This window comes from Antechinus flavipes, chromosome 4 (assembly GCF_016432865.1).
Source record: "Antechinus flavipes isolate AdamAnt ecotype Samford, QLD, Australia chromosome 4, AdamAnt_v2, whole genome shotgun sequence".
Taxonomy (NCBI): domain Eukaryota; kingdom Metazoa; phylum Chordata; class Mammalia; order Dasyuromorphia; family Dasyuridae; genus Antechinus; species Antechinus flavipes.
The window spans coordinates 216,090,939-216,117,263 of record NC_067401.1 but is presented as its reverse complement, the minus strand read 5'-3'; the positions used below and the strand labels follow the sequence as shown (position 1 = coordinate 216,117,263).

General features: G+C 33.4%; 1 protein-coding gene across 3 annotated transcripts in view; it reads right to left on the bottom strand.

The window, feature by feature from the left end:
- Nucleotides 1–3,768: 3,768 nt before the first annotated feature.
- TFAP2D (transcription factor AP-2 delta) overlaps nucleotides 3,769–26,325 on the bottom strand; it is a 77,375-nt gene continuing 54,818 nt past the window's right edge. For all 3 annotated transcript variants that reach the window (XM_051997139.1, XM_051997140.1, XM_051997138.1), the window contains one exon: nucleotides 3,769–4,579. In XM_051997139.1, the coding sequence (XP_051853099.1) occupies nucleotides 4,360–4,579 (220 nt within the window). In that variant the 3' untranslated portion in view covers nucleotides 3,769–4,359. The remainder of the gene's footprint in view (nucleotides 4,580–26,325) is intronic.

Genomic DNA, 26,325 nt, shown 5'->3' with positions numbered 1-26,325 from the left:
ATGTGTGTACAGGTTTTCTTTTTCTCTGTGGAAGAAGTAATTAGTTTTATCAGTAGGTGAACTTGATAATGAAGGTTCTAGGAATTAATTTTTATCAGTCAAAAATTTAAGCAAGTACAAAGAAAAGACAAATGGGCAAATGTTGAATATATTTCAGGAATTTTTTATCTCAAAATATTCTTGCATTCAATAAATGGGAGGAAAGAATTCAGGGAAATATTTTATTAACTCAATTATTCATAATAATGATTGTTATTGATACAAATGTACATGACTATTTGACCTTCAAATATACAGGGTGACAAACAGTCAATTTTACACCTTGAGCAGAAATCTTACTGCTATTAATGAGACAAAAGTCTCAGTCTATGTTGGTGAAGAAAACCTATTCCTAAAGGAGAGAAAAGAAAAGGAAAAGGATTCAGGATGCCAGGTGAAATTGTCTTTATTATTATTATTATTATTATTATTAAGGCATTTGAAGGAAGGGAGATGTGTAGACTGGTCCTCTTTCTAGACCCCTGCTTGTTTCCAAACAAGAACAAATATTTAATAATTTAAAAATTTAGGTTTTCTTTTCCTTCACCAAGCATGTCAAAATGTATCAATGCAGAGTACCTGGGACAGTGATTTCTAAAATGAGTACTGAAGTATTCTTAGAATAAGCCACCACCATAGATATTCCTACACATAAACATATAACTAACGAATATTTCTTGACTTTTGAAATAAGTAATTTAGATGAAGTGATATTCATTTTTCTGTATTAAGTACATGTAAGTATGATTAGATATCTTTTTGATGGACAAATGATAATTGACATTGCAAAAATTTACTTAATGTTTATATTAATAAAATATTTTTTTAATTGTCTAATGTAACTATGAGTTGAATTTTATGTTTCTAAATCTTCTTTCTTTTCTATTTTCATTTTTAGCCTAGTGCCAGAGTCTGTTCCTTTACTTCTACTAGTATCTGTCTGTATATTTCTCTGTGTATGTGTATTTCTTTTTGCTGGTCCTCCTTGAAGTCTACTTGCAATTAATGTGCTATATTTCCTTACTGAAGAAAATTAATTAAATAAATTATACATATATATGTGTGTGTGTGTATATGTACATATATACATACTTATATATGTATAATGGAATAAGCAGGTTATATATATCGAAACTATAAAGACTTACAGATTAAAGAACCTTTTGGTTGTTATAGGATAGGAATATGACACAAATGATTACCCAAATGTGATAATTTAAAAAAAGAATGAAAACATCATGGCCCAAATTCATCAAACAACATATCTCACTGGTTTGCATGGCTAATTAATAATTCCTGTCCCATTAGGGATTGTCAGTAAAAATGTCTGGCAGGTAGATCTGTATTTATATTTACTCTTATGTACCAAGGCTAATACTTTTTTTGTTCTTTGAAATGCTAAGAAAGGATAAGAGCAGTAACCTATAAGTTCTTTAAAGAAAGCATTACTGAAAACACACGTGCCAACACAAATATAATCTGTTAATTTATTGTCTGTTAACGTATAATTGGTGGATTTTTTAAATATGATATACCTATCAGAAATTTGCTTTGTATTAATCATATCAAATGCCTATGAAAAAAATTAACAGAGTGAGCAAGAAGGGGAATTAATATATGTAATGATACTTAGCAATCTACTTTATACATATTACACTGCATCATTTATAATTTTTGCTTCACGTGGGAATTGGAAATTTTTGGAATGCCTTTTCTGCATAGGAAAAAATGATAGTCTCTACTTTTGGATCAAAATTTAGGACTGCAGTTAAATGTATTTACTTTTTTCCATTTAATTGGGAAAAAAATAATTAATTCTTCTTAAACTTTTTAAAACTTTTTTTAAGCCACAAAATTAAAGAAAAAGATGAGAGTGAGAATGGGGAAAAGAACAAAATAGAATTATATTTAGTGGAGTCACACAAATGTTTATTTTAGCATTTCAATATTTCAAACTCTCCCTTTTTTGTGTGACTTTTGGGGCAATTGGGGATAACAAGATTTAATTTTGTTGTGTGGCCTATTTTCAATTCAAGACTTGAATTGTAAAGGGCTAAATACTTTTAAGAATTATTTGGTGTGTTCCTGATGTTAAAAGTGCTGATCAGTTTTTTCCTAAATTATATCAAGAACTACTGGTATGGTAAAAAAAAAAAAAAGATCATGAATTTTTGGAGGGAGCTGGGAAGCGGGCACAGTAGAATAAAAAAGGTTCTGACTTAGAAATCAGAAGCCCTGATATTTGTTAATCAATGAGCAAAGTGTTTGGCTCATAATAGATGCTTAATGGAATGCTTGTTCCCCTCTCCCAAATCTGAGCCTTACCTGTATCATTAATTAGCTATCTGGCCTCGGTAAATGACTTCCTCTGAGTCCCCCAGTTGCTATGTTCCTAAGTCTTCTTTCTTTTCTATTAAATATACATTTGTTTTCTGGTGCCCAATCTATTCTGTATTTTTGGCTAGGAATAAATGTTCCCTTTGTAAGCTTACCTTAATTAAATGGCAAGGGTAAATCATGTAATCTCATCTTTAAAATGGGTATAATACTTTTATTACCTACCTGACAGAATTGTTGAGAAAAATCAAGTGAGATAACATATAATGATAAAGTGTTGTTTAATTATTCTACTTAAAAGATATCCTTGGAACAGCTAAGCAGTGCAGTGGATAGAGCACCAGCCCTGAACTCAGAAGAACCTGAGTTCAAATCTGGTCTCAGACACTTAACACTTCCTACTTGTGTGACCCTGGGCAAATTACTTAACCCTAATTGCCTCAGGGGGAAAAAAAGATGTCCTAACTATTTTTTTTTTATATATTCTGTATGCACTGAAATAGATATATTTGCTGATATAAAGAATGTCCTCCATGCTCATTAGACTGTAAATCTCCAAAAAGTTCACAGCAGAAGAACAAATATATTATTAGATTTTTCTAAAACCTGGGTTTATCTAAACTAGATTTTCTTTCTATTAGCTGACAGATCCTATCATTGCTTTTTGGTATTGAATTGATTGAGGAATGCAGTTCTGAGTTTTGTTTTGTTTTGTTTTTAATTAAAGGACAATGAAGATTTAGAAACAAACCGAAAAAAGAAGGAAATATCTTAAAAGTAAAAGATCTCTCTAATCATTTCGTTTCTTACTTTTCTGAACATAGACATGAATATTTTTGTTCTTATGAAAGCTTCCGGGGTACGTTGGAGCTCAGGTATTAGAATGGAGGTTAGAAGGGTGGATGTTAAAAAAAAGATGAATTCTCATCTTGACTGTATGACCTTAAGTTACTAGGTTCTAATAGATTTCCAAAGGTGACCTTTTTCATTCTCCTATCTGGCAGGAGTTGCCACCGCGTGTTTCTTTATTATCTATCACATTCCTGAATATTTCTAGAGAAGGGGAGGCCAGGACTTTCCATTTCATTGTATATTAACTCAAGTATAGATAGGGTCTGTGTTATCCTTTACCCCAATCCTAATAGCCGGAAATTTTCTTGACTTCTTAGGTGCGGATATGAAGTAGTGTGTGAGAGAGGTTCTTTTTCACTTCAGTGTTACATTGTGTGATTCTCATGTTAAACCATTAGAAACTCAACCTGACTTTGGGGCAAGAGATAAAAGGGGACTAGATTTCTGGAATTTAAAAATACCACCAAGGCACTGATTGCTGGAGGTAACCATACTTTTAGAAAATATACTATTATTACACAGGACAGAAAACGGCATGACTTTTCCTTTTTCAGGTTTCCAAAACATTTATTGATGGATTGATTGCTGGCTTGGTTTGTTTAGTGGAATGAGGCACTCTTTTGTTACAAGATTAAAGTCAAGAGAATTGTTGGAGCCATAAAAGCTGGTGGTGGTTCCCATTTTGTACATGCTTCCTGATCCCTAACTACGCATTTGGTTGAAAAAGTGCATCAGTTAGCTTGTGAAAAAGCACATGTTGCCTCTCCAAAGTCCAGAAGTGCTTGCAACTGTGATGAGGATAATTTGGAACAATAAAATACGTGCACAAAAGGAGTTTATTGCAACATAAAATAAAAATAAAAAAAAGGTGACAATTTCATCACACGATTACACTGCTGTTTTCCTTTTTTTGTTGTTTTTTTTTTGTTTTGTTTTGTTTTGTCCTTTTTTTTTTTGTTTGTTTTGTTTTGTTTCATTTCCTTTTTTTTTTTTTTTTTTTTTTTTTTTTTTTTTAGAGGGGTAAGAGAGGGAAGAGATTTGGTCCACTGAAGATTAGTCACCCTCAATGATATATATATTAGAAAAAAATATCAGCAGCAAGACTCTGGAAATAGATTCTGTTTGATGTAGCTAGTCTGTCTTTTCTGTTTTGCCCTCTTTCACGGCAGCCTCTGAAGTTTTCCGCAGGGGGGCTTTCTCCGAGTTGGCATGTCCTTGGCCAGAATCCGCTGCTCCACCATTTTTGTGTGCCGTGTGTTTTTCCAGGTAGTTCAGCATTTCACTAAGGACAGTTTGGAAAGTGCTTAGGGCTGCACATATTGCTGGAGTCCCAAAGCCATGAGTGATCAAGCTACAAATGAAAAGAAGGGAAGAAGAAGTAAGATTTTCATCAGGATGGTGGACAATAGGTCTCCCTTTTAAATTTACCAGATCCAAATTAATAAATACTTATTAGTCAATTTACTTATTTTTCTTTTAGCACTCATTAGTGACTGTGATAAACAGAAAAATTCTAAGACTGCACCCTGTTCTTGAGAAGTGTATGATCTATTTAGACAATAGGAGGGCAGCTGTATTTAACACAAAAATGCAATTTTTATCTGGCTACATATTTATCTTTTTTTTTTTTTATTTGAGAAGATACTAACAACAACAACAACAACAACAAAACCCTTTCAGACATGGAAAAAGTGAAACCTCTCCCTTAAACTTGGACAATACATTGATCTTTTTCTATATGAATAATGCTTAAATATACAACACACACATAGCAGTAAAAATATTAAAACTATTAGTGGACATTCTTTAGGTGATTTATGGACACATAAGATAAGAATTATACTGGTTAAGATATGGATATATTGTAATCTGCTATTATAAAAGGTATATACACATTGAGAAGAACATGGACTCAAGGAAATATATGGATGCAGATATGACTACATGTATGTATGTGCCTTTGTATGTATACATACAACACATACAGGCACTCACATACATAATATACATATAAATATGTTTTATATAGAGATATTTAAACTTGTGTATATGTATATGTGGGGCAATGAGGTGATGCAGTGTAAAGTTCTGGGCCTAGAGTCCAAAAGACCGCTCTTCAAGAATTTAAATCTGGCCTAAAACACTAACTTGTTGTGTGACCCTGAGCAAGTACCTTAACTATGGTTTGCCTCAGTTCCTCATTTGCAAAATAAGATAAAGAATGAAATAGCAGGGTACTTTAGTATTTTTGCAAAGAAAACTCCAAATGGGGTCATGAAGAGTCAGTCACAACTGAAAAACAACTTAACAACAATATTTATCTGTGTGTATATGTATATATGTATATGTGTGCATGGTTGGAGCTTATTTCTCATTTCTGTTGGATACTTTTTAAAATTTAGGAACCTGAAATATTCACATAGTACTTTATATAACCAAAGGGCTAATCTGTTACTTCCTTCACTGATTGTCAATTTGGTTATTTGGACTCTAGGCCAAATGGTAAAATAGGTAAATTCTGGCTTTGATGCTCATTCTTTCTTTATTCATTTGCCTGCTTTTTTTTCTGGTCATTTTTTCTCCTTCAACTCCTATTGCCCTCTCTTTGGCTGTTTCAGGCTTCCTTTTGGAATATCTTAACAATCCTCCATTAGAATATAAACTCCTTAAGGACAGCGGCCCTATTTCTGCTTTTCTTTGTATCCCCAGTGCTTAGCACAGTACCAGACATAGACTATGTGCCTAAAACATACTTGTTGAGCAGTGAGGAAGCTAAGTGGTATACAGATTAGATGAATGAACTTCTTTAGTTCAACTTAAGCCCCAGATGCTTCTTAACTTTGTGACCAAGTCACATAGGCAAGTCATAAAACCTCTGCCTGCTTCAGTTTCCTTGAATATTAAAAAAAGGATAATAGCACCTATCTGACAGGGCTCTTGACATTTCTAAAGCTCTTAGCCCACTGTCTAGTATATTATAAGTGCTTAAAAAATTCTTGGACAGCTAGGTGGTACAGTAGATAAACTGCTGGGCCTGTAATTCAGGAAGACTCCTTTTCCTGAATTTCAAATCTGGTCTCAAGCACTTACTAGTAACTAGTCACTAGTGTGACCCTGGGCAAGTCACTCAACTCTGTTTGCCTCAGTTTCTTCATCTGTAAAAATCATCTGGTAAGGAAATGACAAACCACACTAATATTTTTGCTAAGAAAACCCCAAATGGGGTCATAAAGAGTTGGACAGGACTGATAAGCATTTTTAGCCTTTTTATGTTGACAGTTTGATGAAGAAATAGAACCCTTCTCTGAATATTTTCTAAATAAAGGCAGTGGATAAGATGTTATTATTTTCCCATCTAAATTTACAGACCTCTCTGAAATCTATCCATAGATTCCTTTCAAGCCCATTGTCTCCTGATTTTTAGAACATAAGCTCCTTGAGGACAGGGACTGTTTTGATTTTCTGCTTTTAACCCTAGTGCTTAGCACAGAACCTGGGATGTGATGTTTAATAAATATTTTTCATTCATTTATTCATTCATTCAAGAAAGGATGCTGGATGATGGTGGCATATAGCTCTTTAAGATTGGCAATGTCTTTTTACATATGTTGTCTCACTTGATGCTCGCAACAGTCTTCTGAGGTAGGTGCTATTAATACCCCTGTTTTACAAATGAGGCAGAGGGATTTTAAAATGACTTGGCTAGGGCTATGCAACTCATTAAGTGTCTGAAGCAGGCTTTGAAATCAAGTGTTCTTATCTCCAAATTCAGCACTCTAGTCAGTGAATCATCAATCTGTCTTTTTTTTTTTTTTTTCTTATTATGGCGAATTTTCTTTCCTTCTAGGTGGTATAGTACATCTAGCAGTCAGGGAACCCTGAGTTCAAATCCAATCTCAGACTCTTACTATCTTTGTCTACCTCTATTTCTTTATCTGTAAAAATGAGGATAACAATAGCACTTACCTTCCAGGGTTTTTGTGAACGGCAAAGAAGATAAAAGTTCTAAAGCACTTAGTCAGTACTTGGGACATAGTAAATGCCATATAAATGTTAATTGTCATTATCACCATCATCATCGTCATCATCATTACGTGATCCCTTTTGTATCTTATAGGTAGAACACTAAATTTCATTTAAAAATTACTCTTCTTATTAATGCATCTTGTTTATATTTTCATTTTAAGGAATTTTTAAGGAATCTTTTACTTAGCATTACCATCTCCCTCCCTTCCCCAAGTTTTTATACCTCCTGTTCCCAGAACTACCTTGCAATCCTACCACACAGTAATTTCAATCTGGCCCTATGATTTAACCTGGTTCTGAGGACAGCTTCTAAGAATTCGCATAATATTTGGGAGGGCATAAAATTGTTATATAATTAGTGTGAAAACTTCTGTCAAGATACTCCTTTTACCAATACAGAATTGAAACTGCTTTTCATTTTATATAGTAGTAGAGATTTGCCAGGAGGCAGTATCAAGTCACACACATTCAGTTCTGGGCAACCAGTATTAGTCAGAGATGGCACTTGAATTGGGGTATTCCTAGTGTCATGCCTTTAGTTGAACTAAAGAAGTTCATTCATCTAATCTGTATACCACTTAGCTTCCTCACTGCTCAACAAGTATGTTTTAGGCACATAGTCTATGTCTGGTACTGTGCTAAGCACTGGGGATACAAAGAAAAGCAGAAATAGGGCCGCTGTCCTTAAGGAGTTTATATTCTAATGGAGGATTGTTAAGATATTCCAAAAGGAAGCCTGAAACAGCCAAAGAGAGGGCAATAGGAGTTGAAGGAGAAAAAATGACCAGAACCAACAGTTCTGATGACAGAACTGTTCTGGCATCATATTGGACTTATCAATGAATATTAATGATATTTTGGTATTCAGAATCTAAGATAACTAACAAGGAATAGGGCTTGTAATCACGAATTTACATGATCGTGGCCCATTTTTCCATTTTGTTTTAATATTGCGGGTCTAATCTTAAAGTACAACTTTGCTTTTCAGATAGGTAAATCTTGATATGTGGAAGTTACAATTACTGAGAGATTTATAGTTGTCAAATTAATGATATATGCAACTCTGTATTTGTCACTATTGCAATGGCTTGGAAGCTGACTTCTATTCTCTATATTCCTGCTGACTAAAAGGGTACAATTCATTTCACACACTTGGGTCTCAATTTGCTCATCTGTACAATGAAACTCCTTTCTAATTTGTTCCTTTTGAACAAGATGAAGTCTTTTTGTGTCATATTCCACTCATGAATTTCATACTACAATTTAGAGGCTCTTTGGTTTTTGCTTTTTGTGTCATATTCCACTCATGAATTTCATACTACAATTTAGAGGCTCTTTAGTTTTTTGCATTAAGATTTAAGATTGACACTCTTTATTAGCTATACTCTTTATTAAAAACAGTGTGCCATATTAAATAGAGAACTGTCCTCAAGGTTAAGAAAACCTGGGATTAACTTCCATTTCTGACATAATGGTTGTATGAACCTGGGCAGGTCACTACTTCCTGGTGCTCTAGGTAGTCCCTCTCCAAGATTTTAGATTGCACATCAGTTGCTGATTTCTATTGGTAAGGAAAGTTGCCACAACACATCATACAACAGCGAAGTTACTGAAGTCAGCATGATATATAATTAAATAATCAAATGAATGAATGAATAAATAAATAATCAAATAAATGAATGAATGAACAAACAAATAAATAAAAGGAGATAACATTCCTACTGAAGGATCAGCCAGCCTCTACTTAGACACTTCCAATGACCGGAAATTTCACTGACAAAAGCAATTCATTCCATTATTATTATTAAGGGCTTCTTATATTAAACTGAAACCTACTTCTCTAACTTCCATGTAGTTCAAGCTTTTTTCTCTGGAGTCATGGGAGAGAAATCTCATTACTCTTGAGTGCTTTCCAGATATTTGAATATGATAGTCTTGTGTCTTTGCTCTGATATTTCCTATCCATCTGGACAAATCAGTAGATCTCTCTGCCCCTCTGTTTTCTTTCCTATATAGTGAGGATAACAATTGTTCTATGTATCCAACAGGGCTATTTGGAAGGAGAGTTTTTAATGGGCCTGTAATACTTTAGAAATATGGTGTGTGTTATGATTATAACTGATTCTTATATATTCCCACTAAATCTTCTCTTTTCCAAGCTAAAGATAACCAGTTATTTTTAGTTTCTATTCATACGGTATGGCTTTGAATCTCCCTATTTTTGGTCTCCATTCTCTTAACACATTTCAGTTTGTTAATGTCCCTGCTAAAATGTGGCACCCAGAATTGATAGTATTCTAAGAGAATTCTAAGAAGTCTAAGAAGAAAAACGGGATTATTTTCCATTTGAGGAGACATTTTTCTATTAATAGAACTCAAGGATACAGCATACAGTGAACAGAGTCAAGAGAACAATTTTTACCTTAAAAATACTTTTAAAGACCTCTGACCAATACAATAACAGCCCACTAAAAAAGTTATTATCCTCCTGAAAGAGAGGTGATGGATTCAAGATGCAAAATCAGATATACATTGTTAGACAGGCATAATAAGGAGGTTTTCTTCACTTGAATATTATATACATTTGTTTCGGAGTTTTGTTTTTCTTTTTTTTCCATCTTATTGGGAAAGATGGTGAGAGAAATAAAAAATACTTTTTAATTTTAAAAAGTTCAGAAAAAAACAAAACTGAAAGCAAATATTTGCCTTAGTTTCTTTTGATTGATTTAGTACACTGTTATGCCTATGTTGATATTATAGCCATTTAAAGAAAGAGCCATGTGGCTCTTTCACATGAATTGATGCCTAGTAATGACTTCCCACTCTTGTACTTCTTCTGTTGAGGGTTTTTTTTTTTAAACCCAAGCAAATAACTTTATAGTCATCTGCTTTAAATTTCATTTTGTTAGTTCTATTTCATAATTTCAGTCGAGATAATTTAGGATCATCATTCTGTCATCCAATGTCTCCTTCCCAATTTTCTCTCTTCTACAAATTAGTTAAACCTGCTTAAGTTTCTGATTTTTTTTTAAAGTTGAAAAGTTAGCCCCAAAGACAGAATCTTAATCAGGGAAGATAACATTGTATATAGAAGAAAAAAACAAACAAACAATAGATTCAGTGCCAAAGATTGGTTTGAATCCAAGCTCTGTCTAGCTGTGTGTGACACTGGCCAAGTTACTGTTACTTAAATTCTTTGGAAGGTCTTAGTTTCCTTATGTGAACAATCAAGGGATAGATTTAGAGAGTTCCCTTTCAATGTTAAAATATTAAAATCCCTATTTTAATAAAGATTTCTTTGCAGGTTGATATTAATCCATTAATATTTGGGGTTTGTCTGGTCATTCGAATAGTAGTAAATCTCTCTCTTGAATGTATATTCATATAGCATATACACACACAGATATGTATATAAATGTATGTGTCTGAATCTATGTATATGTATTTGTATATATATTTGTATTTGGTGTTGAGTCATTTCAATCATATCCAACTTTTTGTGACCTCACTGAGATTTTCTTGGCAAAGATACTAGAATTGTTTGCCATTTCCTTCTTCAGCTTATTTTTACAGAAGAGGAACAGGATTGTGATATGCCCAGGGTCACACAGCTAATAAATGTCTAATATTAGATTTTAGGTCAGAGTTTCCCTTCCCCAGGCCTAATAAGCCACCAAACTGCAAGCACAAACACACACGAACATACATATACACACATAAATGCACATACTTCTATACTTATATGTAAACACATGTCCACAAATATGTGTGCAAATACATACACACACACACACACACACACACACACACACACATATATATATATATATATATATATATATACGCAAACATACCTATCTTCACAAAAGTACTATAAACCTTGGTAAAACTCAAGACATATGAAGTTTGCAACATTTCTCTGGTCTGCTAATCTAGTATTATTATTTTTTTAAAAGAAATTTAAATTGGCTTGTCATGATGTTTTTAATTAACCCATGTGTCCATTTTTTTCCTTTCAGTCCTTATAGGTTTTAATAATAGGGAATGTATATAAAACTTATAAATCTCATATTAATCAATACATTTGCCTGTCTTCAGTCTTATAACACTTTTCTTGTTCCTTTCTTAAAGAATATCATCAGTAATAAATCATATCTGTATGTTTTTTAATACACTAGAATGTAATCCATCAAAGTCAGGAGAGGACCTCTTTGTTAGTTCCTAAATGTTCTCTTCCTTTTTTCCCTCACTCAATTTCAATTTTTAATTCCCGCTTAAATCATATTTATTCTACCCTTTTCCATCTGACAGTCATTAGCTTTGGCAAAGGGACTGTCTTTTGCATGTCTTTGTATTCTTAGCATTTAACACAATACCTGGCACATAGTAGATGCTAAATAAATGCTTTTTGACTGATTGTCAGAGAAGACAGAAGCAAGATATGAGTTGAAACAGATCAACTCTAAAGGCCCTATACAAAAAAAAAAAATCCTATGAAATATAAATGGATTTGCAGAGATTTTTTTTAGACATCTTATATATGGAACATGGACAAAAAGATTATATGGATTTTCAAACATATCTGTATAAAACACTTTATCTTGGACTTATTAAATAACTAATTTGTAATACATAGTTATGTACAGAGAAGTAAGTCTGGTCTTGAAGTGATAAAGATTTGTATTCATAATCTAACTCAACACACACTGGACATGTCACCATGGACAAACCTCTTCATTTTCTAATATCTTAAGAATTTAAAGAATTGCATTTCTAAGAATTTAAGTTGAAGAAGAGGTGTTGATCTTTACTAATAAGAGGGCTTCCTTGCCAGGAGTTCCCTACATTAAAAAAATTAAGTCTAGATCAAAAAACAGTTGACCATGGAATATCCTGTACAGATTCACATATGCAGTAATATCTTTGAATCTGAAGGGACAGGGACTGGGCCTGTGATTTTAATGATACAGGAAATTCTCATGATAATATTCCCTTTATTAATCTTGGAAAGTTCCCTGGTACATTGAGAAATTATGGACTTTGCTCAAGGTCACACAGGAAATATGGTCCAGGGTAGAAATTGAAATCAGGTCATTCTAGTTCTGAGGCCAATTCTTTATCCTTGATGCTACACGGCAGTTACATTTGAAATACGTTATATGAATTCAGCCTATTTTTTTTTCTTAATTACTTATGTTGTATACTCTGATGTCTTATTGGGGAACTAAAAGTGATTCTAATTTCTACAAGGTTATGGTAGGAGAGTACTAGCTCTGGCATAAATTAATCTTCAAGTCCAGATCCAGGTTTAATGATGTTTTTTTGTTTCTGTTAGTTTTTGCCTTGATAATTTGGCCATTATCTAAATGCCATTTGGAAATCATCATCATCAGAAAGTTGTCCAGGGGGAAATGAATTATTTGCTTATATTATGGAATGATGAAATGTAACTGTGGAGAGAGTCAGTCTGATGTAATTGATGGAGCACCATTCCTGAAATCAGTATCACAGCTATCAGGCTAGAAAAGTTCCCAAAAATCATCAGCTCCCTTCATTTTACAGGGGAAGAAACTACAAATGAGCATATTGGACACATAAGATCTTTTGTAGCATTTCTGTATAAAATTAAACAATACTAAATGTACTGAAATAAGGAAAGAGAATTATAGAAATTATTATTAAATATTCTCTTAGGAAAGAGGATAACTTATATAGGTATCTTCTAACTTCCACAATAAAGCCAGCTCTCAGATAGTATCAAGTATTGAGGTGAACATTAGCACAGATAATCACATTTCTGTCTCATATTGACAACCTCAAAGACTTTGAACAAATTATTTAAACATTCATATTTGTGTAGCTCAGTTTTCTCATCTATAAAAATGAGGGGGGTTACACAAGATGCTCTTAATTCCCTTCCATATCTTTCTCTGCCTCCATTTTTTTAACATCAACATTGTCCTGGTAATGAAACAATGCTTTATGATTTATCTTCCCTTTTAAAATCTCCATCAATTCATACCCAGAATGTTTGTATAATTATTTTCTTAAAGACATGTCCAATTTTTGTATCTCCCTATGACATTCTCCTGCACAGTTCTTCATGTCAATATGTTGTAGCCTATCCATGTCAAACCTGTACCTCTCTGTTGCCTTTCAGGATAATTTCAACTTTAATTTTTAGAGACTGTGATATTCTATGACTTGCAGCAAGGTTTCATTGCTGGGAAAATGCTGATTTTAAAAATAAGAATCTATGTTTTAGAGAAAAGCTTAGCTTCATTAAAAAGCTTTGCAATCACACAATCATGCTCTCTCTCTTCCTAATCATGTCTAGACTCAGCTCATTGCCCATACGTGATATTTGTCCAAGATATATAATTCATCTTCTCTCTCTCTCTCTCTCTCTTTCTCTCTCTCTCTCTCTCTGTCTGTCTCTGTCTCTGTCTCTCTATATTTCTCTCTGTGTATGTCTGTCTCTCTGTGTCTCTGTCTGTCTCTATCTCTGTTTCTCTGTCTCTGTCTGTCTCTCTGTGTCTGTCTCTCTCCTGTTTATGTCTCTGTCTGTCCCTATATCTTTCTCTATTTCTTTCTCTCTATCTCTATGTTTGTCTATCTGTCTTTCTTTCCAGATAATTGTTTCTTCATGTAAGTGGACTGTTTCACACACTTAAAGCAAATTTTTACCAAATGTAAAATTGCCCTTGGGCAGGAAAAAGAAGCAAAAAAGAAGGGAGGAAAGAAGAGAGGAAGGAAGCTGACAGGAAGTACAAGGAAATATGAGTACCAAGAACAGAGAAAAATTATAGGAGGAAGAACTCATGGGGGGCTGTGGACAAACACCCAAGTTCAATCCAAGGGAAGACAGATCCACTGAGTAGCCAGATGGGCACAGTGGGGTAAAGATCTCCTCTCTTAGAGCTCCCAGACATTGGGAAGAAAATCTTTGCCTTAGTATGGTCTTCTCCTTTCACTTGTAGAGAGTTTTTATAGGGTTGTTTCTGCAAGGAGGGGGAATTGCAGAGCACCTAGTTGAAGAAGAGAAGCAGAGAGGAGAGAAGAAAAAGAGAATACAATACTGTACCATAAACATAGTTTTTTTGGGGGGGTGAGATGTGTTTAAGGTTAGTCAAATCTTGCTTGTAATATGAAAAAGCATTGCCTTTCTGTTCTCTCTGTGTGCTTCTGAACTCTAGCTCATTAATTTCATTTTCTTATGATTAATGTCACACCAAGGAGCAGAAAAGCTCTGATAAATTATGGAAAGCAATAAAATCACCTGCTGAGAAATTCCAGATGAACTATACTTTATAACATCTGATAATTTTACAGAAAATTTGATTTAGATTTAACAGTTTTTTTTTTTTTCTTTACTCATTACTTCTATAACTATTATGGTACTTATCCATTTAATTTGTAATCCCTGTGCTTCATTGGCCTATTCAGAGATAGTTACAAACTATTCTAGAATCAAAAGTATTTCTTCTAATTTCTGTGTTATTTTAGAAGAGTGAGAGTGTACTTTTTCCTAAATTGCTGGTGAAAAGAATGTCAGAGGGAGGTGACTAAACCAGAAGTTTCTGCCTAAATTATTATGCAACACTGTATTATTGCTTTTTTTTTTTTAACTTTTACAGCATTTCTCTTTTTTATGTGAAATGGATTTTTAACCTCTTTCAGACCACTTATATTGATTAAAGAAATAGCCATAACATTTTTGATTTTTTTTAAGGGAAAATATCATAATGGTGCAAAGTATATATAACATATTCAGTTTCAGAATGCCTTTCATCAGCTACTATTATGTGGGAGTAAATAGATACCCAGAGATTTAAGTTGTAAGAGAATCTGTGACTCTATTTCTTATAGTGAAAAGGCTTTGGAATCAGTATATACATTCACTTTGTAAATTTTCTTCATGTATAAAGTACTTTGAAACTGTACAAGTGCTACACTGAGTAATAATAACCAATTTCAATGATGAGTGTACTATTCATTAAATAACAGTACTTTTGACATTTACTTTGATTAAAGGAAAACGAGTCTATTTTAAAGATATTTGAAAAACAACTTTTTAAAAAAGTAATCCCTTGTATGAAAACTTGTGGAGTTTCTATTTTTTGAGAGGCTGGACACAGCTGTCTCTTTTTAAGTAGGTCTATATGTGGATGGTACATTAGTGAGACCAATGAAACAACTAACTTTGGTTTCTTTGGTGGGTGATTCTCATCTTTCAGAACGAATCAACTAATTGTAATCAACTAATTGTTCTTATGCAGCATGATGAATATGGAAATATGTTTAGAAGAATTGTACATGCTTAACTTATATCAAATTGCTTGCTTTCTAGGGGAAGGGGGAAGGGGAGGGAGGGAAAAAATTTTGAAACAAGATTTTGCAAAGGTGAATGCTGAAAAATTTCTTTGCATGTATTTGGAAAAATAAAAAGCTATTTATAAAAGAACTAATCAACTGAGTGTTGAACTTTGTCAACTGTTTAGATGGAGTGATCAAATGAAGAGAATAATACTTATAAAGTTAGTAGGGGCACAAATCATTTACTTCCATCTCCTTATTTTACAGAAAAGCAAAGTGAAATCCAGAGCGGGGAAGAATTTTGTTTATATAGGTAGCAAGTTTATACAGGAGGCACAGCTGAGATTTGAACCTAAGTCCTTTCTATTCCAAATTCAACATGCCTTCTGCTAATTACATTGTGTTGCCTCCTTAAATTGGTGTTGGAGTCAGAACTGTTTTAATACTTAGTACTTTATGGGACACAGTACTTTGAACATTGTTAAGGCATTATACATGTGTATGCTACACTTAGTTTATACCTAATTTAAATGATTTGTGTATTAGGTAAGGGTACTTTTGACTTCTATTTTGCATTCAAGAAAAACAAGCCTATTCTTAAAAATACTTTTAACCATATTGCGTACACGGATGCAACTGCTATACCTCACATTCTCAGTGGAATTAGTAAAAATTGAAAGAAGAAGATTATATCTGCAGGAGAAGGAAATTAATAATGATATACCAGTGTGCCATAGAATGTAAAGCGGCTGTGCCCTGATGAACCAACAAATCTTGGAGAGAATATTACTATTCCATTGAAAAGAAGATAGATGTATTGAGCTTTGAAGGAATGGTATTCTTATCCATAAAATAAAGAGATTGGGCTAACTGATCTTTGAGATCCCTTCCAGATCTAAATCTATAATCTTATGAAAGTTAATGAGGCACTACTTTTATTATAAGGCAATGGCACAATTTTAGAATAGTGACTTAAGATAATCTATGTGGAACAAGAGGTCTTACACTTTTTTTTGGATTTCATGAAGTCTAAGGCTTCATTCTCAGATTGTTGTCTACATTAACAATCGAAAGAAATAACAAATTTCAATTAAATGTTGTTGAGAATCAAGATTTATTTTTTTCTACCCAAGTTTATGGACCCTCTGAAATCTGACCATAGACACCTTATGGTTTAAGGGACCTAAGGTTAAGAATTCTTGATATGGCAAAAATTCCCATCAACAAGAAAAAGGACAAATGCTAATACTTGCCTCCAGGGAATGCTGGCATATCTGATCTCTAAAGATATCCATGAATGTAGATTCTTTTCCCTTTTTTCCCCCTATACTTTCTTGCAAATAAGAGTTCTATAATTCTGTTCCTTAAATTCAAATACTAGGTAACGAGGTACTATGTTTTTGTAGCATATCTTAAATTTATTCTGTCACATTGTCCAACTTTCACTTAAAAAACAACTTATAATTTTAGACATTGTAGTTTTTAGTTTAGGGTTTTTGGGAATACTTACTTTTTTAATCAACCAAAAATTTAAAGAATCTGTGACCCAGAACTGATGTGTTTAAATATAAGGCTAAACCTGCTAGTCAGTACATAATTTATCTGATATAATGAAAGGATCTTCCCTTTGGCAGAAGATGCCAAAATTATCATTTCTTTTCCCTAGTCTATACTTTTTTTTTTTCCTTTAGTGAGCTTTGTTAAAGGATCACAGCATGGTGCTATAAAGCTATTTCAAGCACACTGCTGATTTGTCTTGTTGGGATAAGTTTTATAATCCACCTAAGTATTCTCTATTAGTTCTTTAAATTAAATCATGAAAACTATTGAATTAACTTTCTGCAGCATGTCAGCCAGCACATTCCACTTTCTGCAGCATGTCAGCCAGCAAACTCCTGTGGTTGCTCAGCATACCTGCATTTCTTTCATACTGATCTGGCAGAGGTACATTGTTCCTTTGCCATATATTAATGAATACATTAATAATTTGCTATCCACTAGAAAGGAAAAGAAAGTTCTACCAGGACTTTCCATTGGACATTATGTCATGCTATATTTGGCTATATTTGTTGAATCTGATTGGATTTTTTAGACCATCTTTTGGAGGTGATGGTGTTAATGGACTGAGAAAAGAACATACAAAATGCAGAAACAATAAGAGCATGTGGTTCACTTTTATATATATATATATATTTCTAGCAATTTATCTTGCAAAGTATCTACTTGTTGTTGGTAAATGCTTTAAAATAATCTCTACATATCTATCTTTCAATTAGATGAACATGCACCAATAAAATCCTGTTATAGTATTATAGCTATTTTTGCATTAATCTAATGAATTTTTATCACGGGACATCTTTCACTTATAATGCAGTGCCATTAGAGTTATCCTCTATTTTGCTAATGGATTAGTTGGTTATATGTCCAGTTGTAGCTGGAGGCTCAAGTCATACAGCATTAAATGACTGTCAGCAAAATGGTTACTACAAAATTCAAAGGAAAGAAACAGCAAACAATGCACTAGTGCAAAAAAAGGAAGCTATGATAGGTGCTCTGGGAATGCACATAGCAGCTCCTATCAGTCCAAACTGTTTTAGAACCAATATCATGAGGATTTGTTTAGACCCCTCATCACTGAGAAAATGTACAGTACTAAGGAATAAATCAGCAAGAATGTTCTCTATCCTGTGGAAAAGTGTTAAACATCTACCTTCCTTCCTTGTTACTTCCTCAGCCTTATCACAGTCTGTGCTGGTAGATTGGATTGGGGAAGGGAGAAAAACAGATTAAAGAGAAAATGGGTTAAGTAATGTTTACAAATGTCTATGAAGATAGTTAGGTAGGTTGATGCAGTACGGGACATGGAGTCAGGAAGATTTCTCTTCATGAGTTCAAATCTGACCTCAGATATTTATTAGCTGTGTGATCCTGGACAAGTCACTTAACTCTAAATTTCCTCATCTGTAAAATGAGCTGGAGAAGGAAATGGCACACCACTCTAGTAACTGCCAAGAAAAATCCAATGGAGTCAGGAAGTCAGATTCAAGTGCAAAACTGGCTGAACAATAGATTTCAAAATTTCAAAATGCAATACTTGTTTATTACAAAAAGCAGTGATTAGTTAAATTCAAAGAGACAAAGATTTGGAGCTAGAGGGAACCTGAGAGGTCATCTAATGAAATCCAACCCCTTCATTTTATAAATTTAGAAACTGTTCCTTTACGACCCAACACTTACCCCTTCTCCCAAGAAAAAGGGCCAGTGGGAACGCTCACTCCCAGACTGAGTATTATACCTGTCTTATTTGTTCTCCTCTACCCCCTTTCTATTTCCCTGCTTTCTATTCCTTTATAAACTCAATGAGATACCGAGGTAGCTATCACATTGACATATGTAAATTGATTAGAGATTTCCATTGCCAATGCAAGGGAGAAGCATGGAATAACTAACAAAAAATTAAAAAAACAAACAAACAAACAAACAAAAAAATGCTGGATTGGAAGTTTGCGGACCTAGGTTCAAATATCAGCTCAGTTGCTTGTTTCATCCATTTAGCCTAATGTCTCATTGTATAGATAAGAAGCTGAGAGCCGGGGACATTAAATGACTTGACTAGGATACAGTAAATACCAGGGATGGAATTTGAATTAAATATACTGACTCTATCCATTCTACATATTTTGATATCATCTAAGTATGAGGCTTTAGTCATCAAAGTCAAAATGACAGTTTAAAAAAATCTGTTTTCATCAATGCCAATTTAAGCCAGATTTTCTAGTCCATTCTGCCTCTTTACATATAATTTTTCCTCTATGCTGCTCTCTCCCTGCAGCCTCTTCCTCACTAAAGAGCCCCAGGTTCTTTCTTATTTAATTAGATGAGTAATACAACTATTTAATTAAACCAAAGAACATAAAGGTTAACTTAATCAAAGATCCTTTTCATTTATTGGCCTATTATCCCAGACTTGTGAGTCCTGATTTTACAACAAAGTAATGGAGCCTTAAGAATAAATAGTCCCCCAAATTAGGTCCTATATACAGAACCCATTATTTGACTCAATCTGATCCTTTTAGGATCATTTCTCTTTCTGACACTTCAGAGATATTTGCCATATCAAATAGCCTTTTCTCAATTCTTATCCTGTTTGGCTTTCTGAAGAAAATGACCAACTGTTGACGACTCTTACCTCTATGATAATTCCTTTTCCTTTGGGTTCCATTAATAGTATGATTTTCTCCAAGTTTTTCTGAATAATTGCTTCTGTTTGACTCCTTTCACTAAGTGAAATCTTCCTTGCCTACTAACTGAAGTTATTCACTGAAGCTTTGTCCTCAGCCTACTCCTTAACTATATATATACTTTTGGTGATCTCATCTACTCTCTCAGCTTCAATTATTATCTCTATGCACTTGACTCACAATCTAGTCATTTTAACTATTATAAATACACAAATTAAAAAGTAAAGGGCATATGAATAAAGATGCTATCATATCCAGAGAAAGAACTAATAAAAAGAAGTATGTATGGAACAATTGTACATAAATATACCCATTTGTGTCTAATAGTAGCCATCTCTAGGGTGGGAAGGGAGGGAGGAAGAATAAAATGAAAACAAAATTACATAATAATTGTTGTATATTTGAAGGGGATAGCAAATTATATACGGTAAATTTGCAGTTTTATACGCAATCATCCTATTTGTTGTAATATGTTATGAAAATGTGAGCTCATCATTTTCTACCAAGGCTTCTCCTCTTAAGTTCCCTATTTTTTGATGGCATCACTATAATGTTAATCACCTAGTTTCAAATCTTTAAGGTTATCTCTGACTCTTTTCTCTTTCTCTGAGCAGCCCCATCAAATCAGCTGTCAAGTCTCATTTATTCCATATCTAATATACAATTATTCCTTCTACACTGAGACTTTATCCATTATGTTTTCATGAGTTGGCATAAAAAATTAAATAAGAATTTTGAGGGAATTTTGCAGAAACCACAGATGACCCATGAAGGCCAGCAGACAACATAGAACCTATACAAAATACTTAATTCCAATTTTACAGTAAAGTACTCTAAACACTCCATAAAAGAAAAAACAAAACAAAACAAAACAAAACTTTTTTTCTGGTGTGAAAGGAGGTTCCAAAAATTTTACATGGATCTTCCAGATGGCCAGGGCTCTGTGCTTCTCACTCCTGTGATGTGGTAGAGATAACTGAATAGCTTATAATTATTTCCTGCTCTCTATTTACACTACTAAATATACTAGTTTGGGTCTTTATGATCATTTTTGCATGAATTGTAAGAATAGTTTCCTCCCTGACCTCTCTGATTCTAGACTTTTACCTATCCATCTATGACAGAACTTGCAAAGCTATCTTAATAATCCCTAAGTGTCACTAAAAACATTTATCAACTCTCCATTGCCTATGGTATCAGAAGCAAATTCCCTAGCCTGGCCTTCAAGGATTTCCAAAATCTGTCTCTATTTATCTCCCAATTTGTATTCTATTTCTCTTCATGTTTTCTCTTTTCCAGTGAAAATAGACTACTAGCACTATCTTAGTCTCATTTTAGATCTTATTCTGCCCTCTCCTGTTTCTGTGCATTTGACTAGGACACATTCAACCAACCTTTTCAATTCTTTTTTATGAATTACTTTTTTTTTTTTTTTTTTGCTGAAGCAATTGAGATTAAGTAACTTGCTCAGGGTCACACAGCTAGGAAGTATTAAGTGTCTAAGGCTAGATTTGAACTCATGCCCTCCAGACTTCAGGGATGGTGCTCTATCCACTGTGCCATCTAGCTGCCTCGCATTTTCAATTCTTGAAATATTCTGTTCCTTAAAGGTCTAGCACTTCCTTGAAACCTTTCATGTTTCTTGCAGCTCAAAGTAATCTTGTCATTCTCATATTTTTGCTTCAAATTTTGTCTAGACAGCTTTATTCTTCCATTTTTATATTCTGCCTTGTAATATTCTTATTTTAATACATCTTATTACTCCAGTAGATTTTAAACTTGAAAGCTATGTCATTTTTCATCTTTGTATTCTCATAAATATAAAAATACAAATAAATTGCTTAATAAAGGCAAAACTCTAAGATTAAAAATTCAGAAAAGCTGTCAACCTACATTGATAAAGACAGTTTCTTCATATGGGAGTTCTCTATCAATGAAATCATAGGTCTGAGTTTCTATCTCTATGTCTAATAAATATTTATTGATTTGAATTTAAGGACTGCTTTTTTTTGCTTCATAGTTTTAATTTTAATATCTATTTCATATATTTATGAAGTCTTCCTTCATTTTGAGGGGAGTGGTGAGCAATTTATCAGATAATTTATATAACTTGTAAACCTGAAATCACTATATAATTGTTAGGTGATGATAATGATGATAATGACAAAAAAGATGATGATGACATAGTTGATAACTTCCTTCAGCAGAAGGAATAATACAGGAAAATTGCTATCTTTGTTGACACCTACAGAATGTACTTCTAGAGATTGTTTACTACTCAATTTATAGAGGGAAAAACTGAGGTTCAGAGAGATAAAAGATTAGAACTTGGATATAAACCTAGATTTTTGAATAGAGAACCAGTACTATTTCCTCTAATTCACAATATTTTCCCGATCAAATATAGAGCCCCTGAGGGCTGGGATAATTTAATTTTTGTTGTATCCCCAAAATCTAGCACAGATTCTGGTATATAATAGGCACTAGTATGGTAAACACTTAATAAGTTCTTGTAGATTGTTTGGGCTTGGCTTTCCAAACTTCTGAGCCAATATTTGTCCTTTCTACTAAACTGCCTCTCTAAGTAGCTTTACTAAAATACAAGGTGGAGGAAACATGAAAATTATGTGAAAAAATTATTAGCCATATCTGTGCCCACTTTTTACATTTCATAAAATAAAAATTTCATATGTCTAGCTATAACAAGCTGTGAAGTATGTCAGCATTTTATAGGACTAGGTTTGTGCCTGGAATTGGGCAAAATTGCCACCAGGTTTAGATCTATTGAGATGAAAGAGGCTCTTGAGGACTGACCTCACAAATCAAAACCAATAAATGGGTGTTGCACTGAGGGGTATCATATTTCTATTGTATTTTCCCTAGGCCATCCTGTATCTCATGTATGTAATAGTCACTCTATATTCTTGAATTACTGTCATGCATTCTTTCTCAACATATTCTTTTACAGTGTTTAGATGTTATTTAAAGTTGGGGGAGGGTAGTTTCCTTATTCCTAATGACAAAATATTCCTCTCTCAGATGGCTATTGATTATAAATCTGACTAATGACAGTCATACTTTTTACTATACTTTTTGGGAAATGGTCTTATTTTGAATTTGGATAGAACCATCACTTTTAGGCATTTTTTTTAAAGAAAAAAATTCTCACGAAGCCTGTCAGGTAGATTCTCCTAACATTTAATAATTTAACTTTCTCATAATCTATATCTATTTTATTTTGTGAGTCCCACTTGCTGTGGAAACTCACCCTACCAATACAACTCATCAACTAATCTCTAATTTATCATCTTAGAGTTTGTATCATGGATCTCCTTGGTGAAGCCTCTGAATCCCTTTTCAAAATACTATTTGTCAAGTGGCCTGGAATCTGATGATGTCCTGTCCAATGCAATACTGACATAATTTTATTATTCAATATAGTTGACTTAAGTTAGAACCTAGAAAACACTTAATAAAGATGCTAAATTGTAGCCCATTTTGGAGGGTGGATGGGGAGGATGATTATATTAGGTGATGAATTTTTTTCCTGTTCAATTAATCAATGAAACAATCAACCAACAAGGATTTAAGTACTTACTATGTAACAGATAAAATGATATATACTAGGTACACAAAGACAAAGTCATTGTTTTCAAGGAGCTTACATCATTCATTCATTTGTTCAATAAACACTTATCAAACAGCCACTTTGTGCAAGGCACTTAGCTAAGCATTAGAGTTGTTTTGGAATTTTTTTTTTTTTTTTTGAGGGGTGGTGGTAGTGGTGAGGCTCTGGGTTTATCTTGGTCTATGATTTCAAATCTTCATTGAAGCTAATAAGTAACTGGTTTTTAACAGACTTAGAGAATTTCATGGGAGTAAGAAGCTCTTTCTGATCTCTCCAAATCCAATCTTGCACCCAAACTACTTTGTATTTGTTAATTCTCTATTTATGCCTTACATACTTCATACATATTATTTCCTCCATTTTAACATAAACCCATTGTGATCAGGCATTATTTATTTATTCATTTGTTTATTATTTATTTGTTGGCTACTTGCTAGGCAGCACCTAGACATAATAAGTGTTTAATAGACTTGTTGAATTATTGATTGATGTGACAATCATGGTTTCATAGCTAATTCATCAGAGATAAGATTCTGATTTCCTACTTTAAATCCAATTCTGTATTTAATATAATCAGTGGGCATTAGAGAGGGATTAGATTGGAGTTATGATTTCAATGATATAAAGAATTTCCAGGTGGGATAACAACAAAGTACATTATTAGCTTTTCTACAAAAGTTTGAGAGACCCGCCTGGAGCTCTGAGAAGTTAAATTTAAGCAGCATCTCATAGCCAGCATAAACCAGAGGCAGCCCTTTAACAGGGATCTCCCTGACTTTGAGTCAAATTATCCATCCACTAGTTAAGCTGCCTACAGATTCAAATAACCCTGAAAGATCTACAATCTAATAAGGGAAATAATACTTACATACAAATGATTAAAATAAAAATTAGAAAGTGAGAAATGATAAGGAAGGTACAACATACTCTAAGAAAGTGAAAGAGTTCACTTAGAGTCTCCAGTAAATTTCTTAAGTAGGCAGAACTACCCTCATTTTTAAGAGGAAAGGTGGATACAACTACTTTGGCAACCAGCCAAGTTGTTTGGGCTAGTGAAAGCATAGAACCAGGGACTTCCTTTATTTGAAAAGAGGAACTGAGCACATCAAATTAACTCTTTCCTTTCATTCAATCTCATTCCTCCCTTATTAAACACCAGAAGTATAGATTTGGGATTGTAAATGCAGAAAGGTGGCAGAATATAGCTATTTCAACCACAGTACAGAAGGGAAGATTTCTTTAATTTTCTTCATTAATTTTTCATGGTCTACTCTAACATCAAGCTTATATAGAAGATTCACTGTTGTTCCTTGATCCCAGAAGAAATGAGTACAATATTCACTTCTGACTCTAGCTGAGTGATCTTGGGCAAGATCACATTATTAATCAGTACTGAACCTTCATTTCTTACCTGTAGAATAGGAATAATATTGCCTCTAGGTCAGAACTTGCTTGTGGCAAATAAATGGTTTAAAGTATGTGAAATACTTCACAAACTTTGTTGTTATTCAGTTGTTTCAGTCCTGTCTGACTCTCTGTGACTTAATTTGGGGTTTTCTTGGCAAAGATACAGAGTGATTTACTATTTTCTTCTCCTGATGAAAAAAAAACTGAAGCAAACAGGGTTAAGTGACTTGCCCAGCCAATAAATATCTAAAGCTAGATTTGAACCCATGAAGAGGAGTCTTTCTGATTCCATGTCCAGTGTTCTATCCACTGTACTATCTAGCTGCTCTACAGCTGCACTTATAGTTGCCTATAAAAGATGTCCCAAAAGTTTTAGTGTAATTTTTAATCTCTAGTAACTTAAAACTTTTTTTAAAAGTAGTTTTGCTGTGCTTCAAATAATTTTAATAGTGGTTAATTAAATGTTTAGTAAATGTCTACTAAAAATAATTTTACGTTCTAGTGGCTTAACACTGAACTAAGATTTTTGGGACACTATACATGTTAATTTTAATATTCTTTCTGTCAAGAGAAAGAAAACTAACTCTAGAATTCCCAACTCTCTTCTTAAGACTGTTTTAGCTCATTTTACTAAGCTAGTTCTGAATACATATTTGGGAGGAATCTTAGCAACTATTGAATTTAACCCCTTTATTTTAGAAGTGAGAAAAGTGAGGCCCATGGAGGTTTGGTGACTTTCAAAAGATTGCTGTTAGCATCAGAGAAAAGATTTAAACTCAGGTCATCTGACTCTAGAAGAGCCAATATACTTTTCTGTGTACCACATTGCCTTCTCCCTAACTTTACTTGTTCTGGGCCTCAAAAAGTGAACATAAGCCATAACAATAATAACTCATATATAGATAGAACTCAAAACTTTGCAAAACACTTTACCTATATCATCTTATTTGATCTTCAGAACAATGAGGTTGAGTGCTAGTATTATCTTAATTTTTCAGATGAGGAAATTGAGGCTCAGGAAGATCAAGTAATTTGTTCAGTGTCACCCAGCTAGGCAAGGTCTAAGGCAGCATTCAAAACCAGATTTTCCAGGATTACAATTCAACATTCTGATTCACCACATAGTTTCTCAGTCAACTCCTTCCCAGGAGACTGGAGAAAAATGGAGGGGGTGGTGGTGGAATAATTTGACAATTTTATAGAATTTTCAAAAGCTATATACAGAAAATAAAGCCTGTGTGTTCCCTCTATGTGTCTGTTCCATTTTTGGTGTTCTGATACTTTCTCCATCTAATGTGTACTATTACTTCTGAAATTTTGGAACTTGTGATATTTTCTGTATATTTCAATCCAGTCAGTTTTCTTTTGCATAAGTGTGATTTTCTGCATTTTGGAGAGTAATATGTAATTTTTTAACCATGCTCAGCAAATTATAAATAATGAATATCTGTTTCTTGTCATTTTGATTGAGATAAGCAG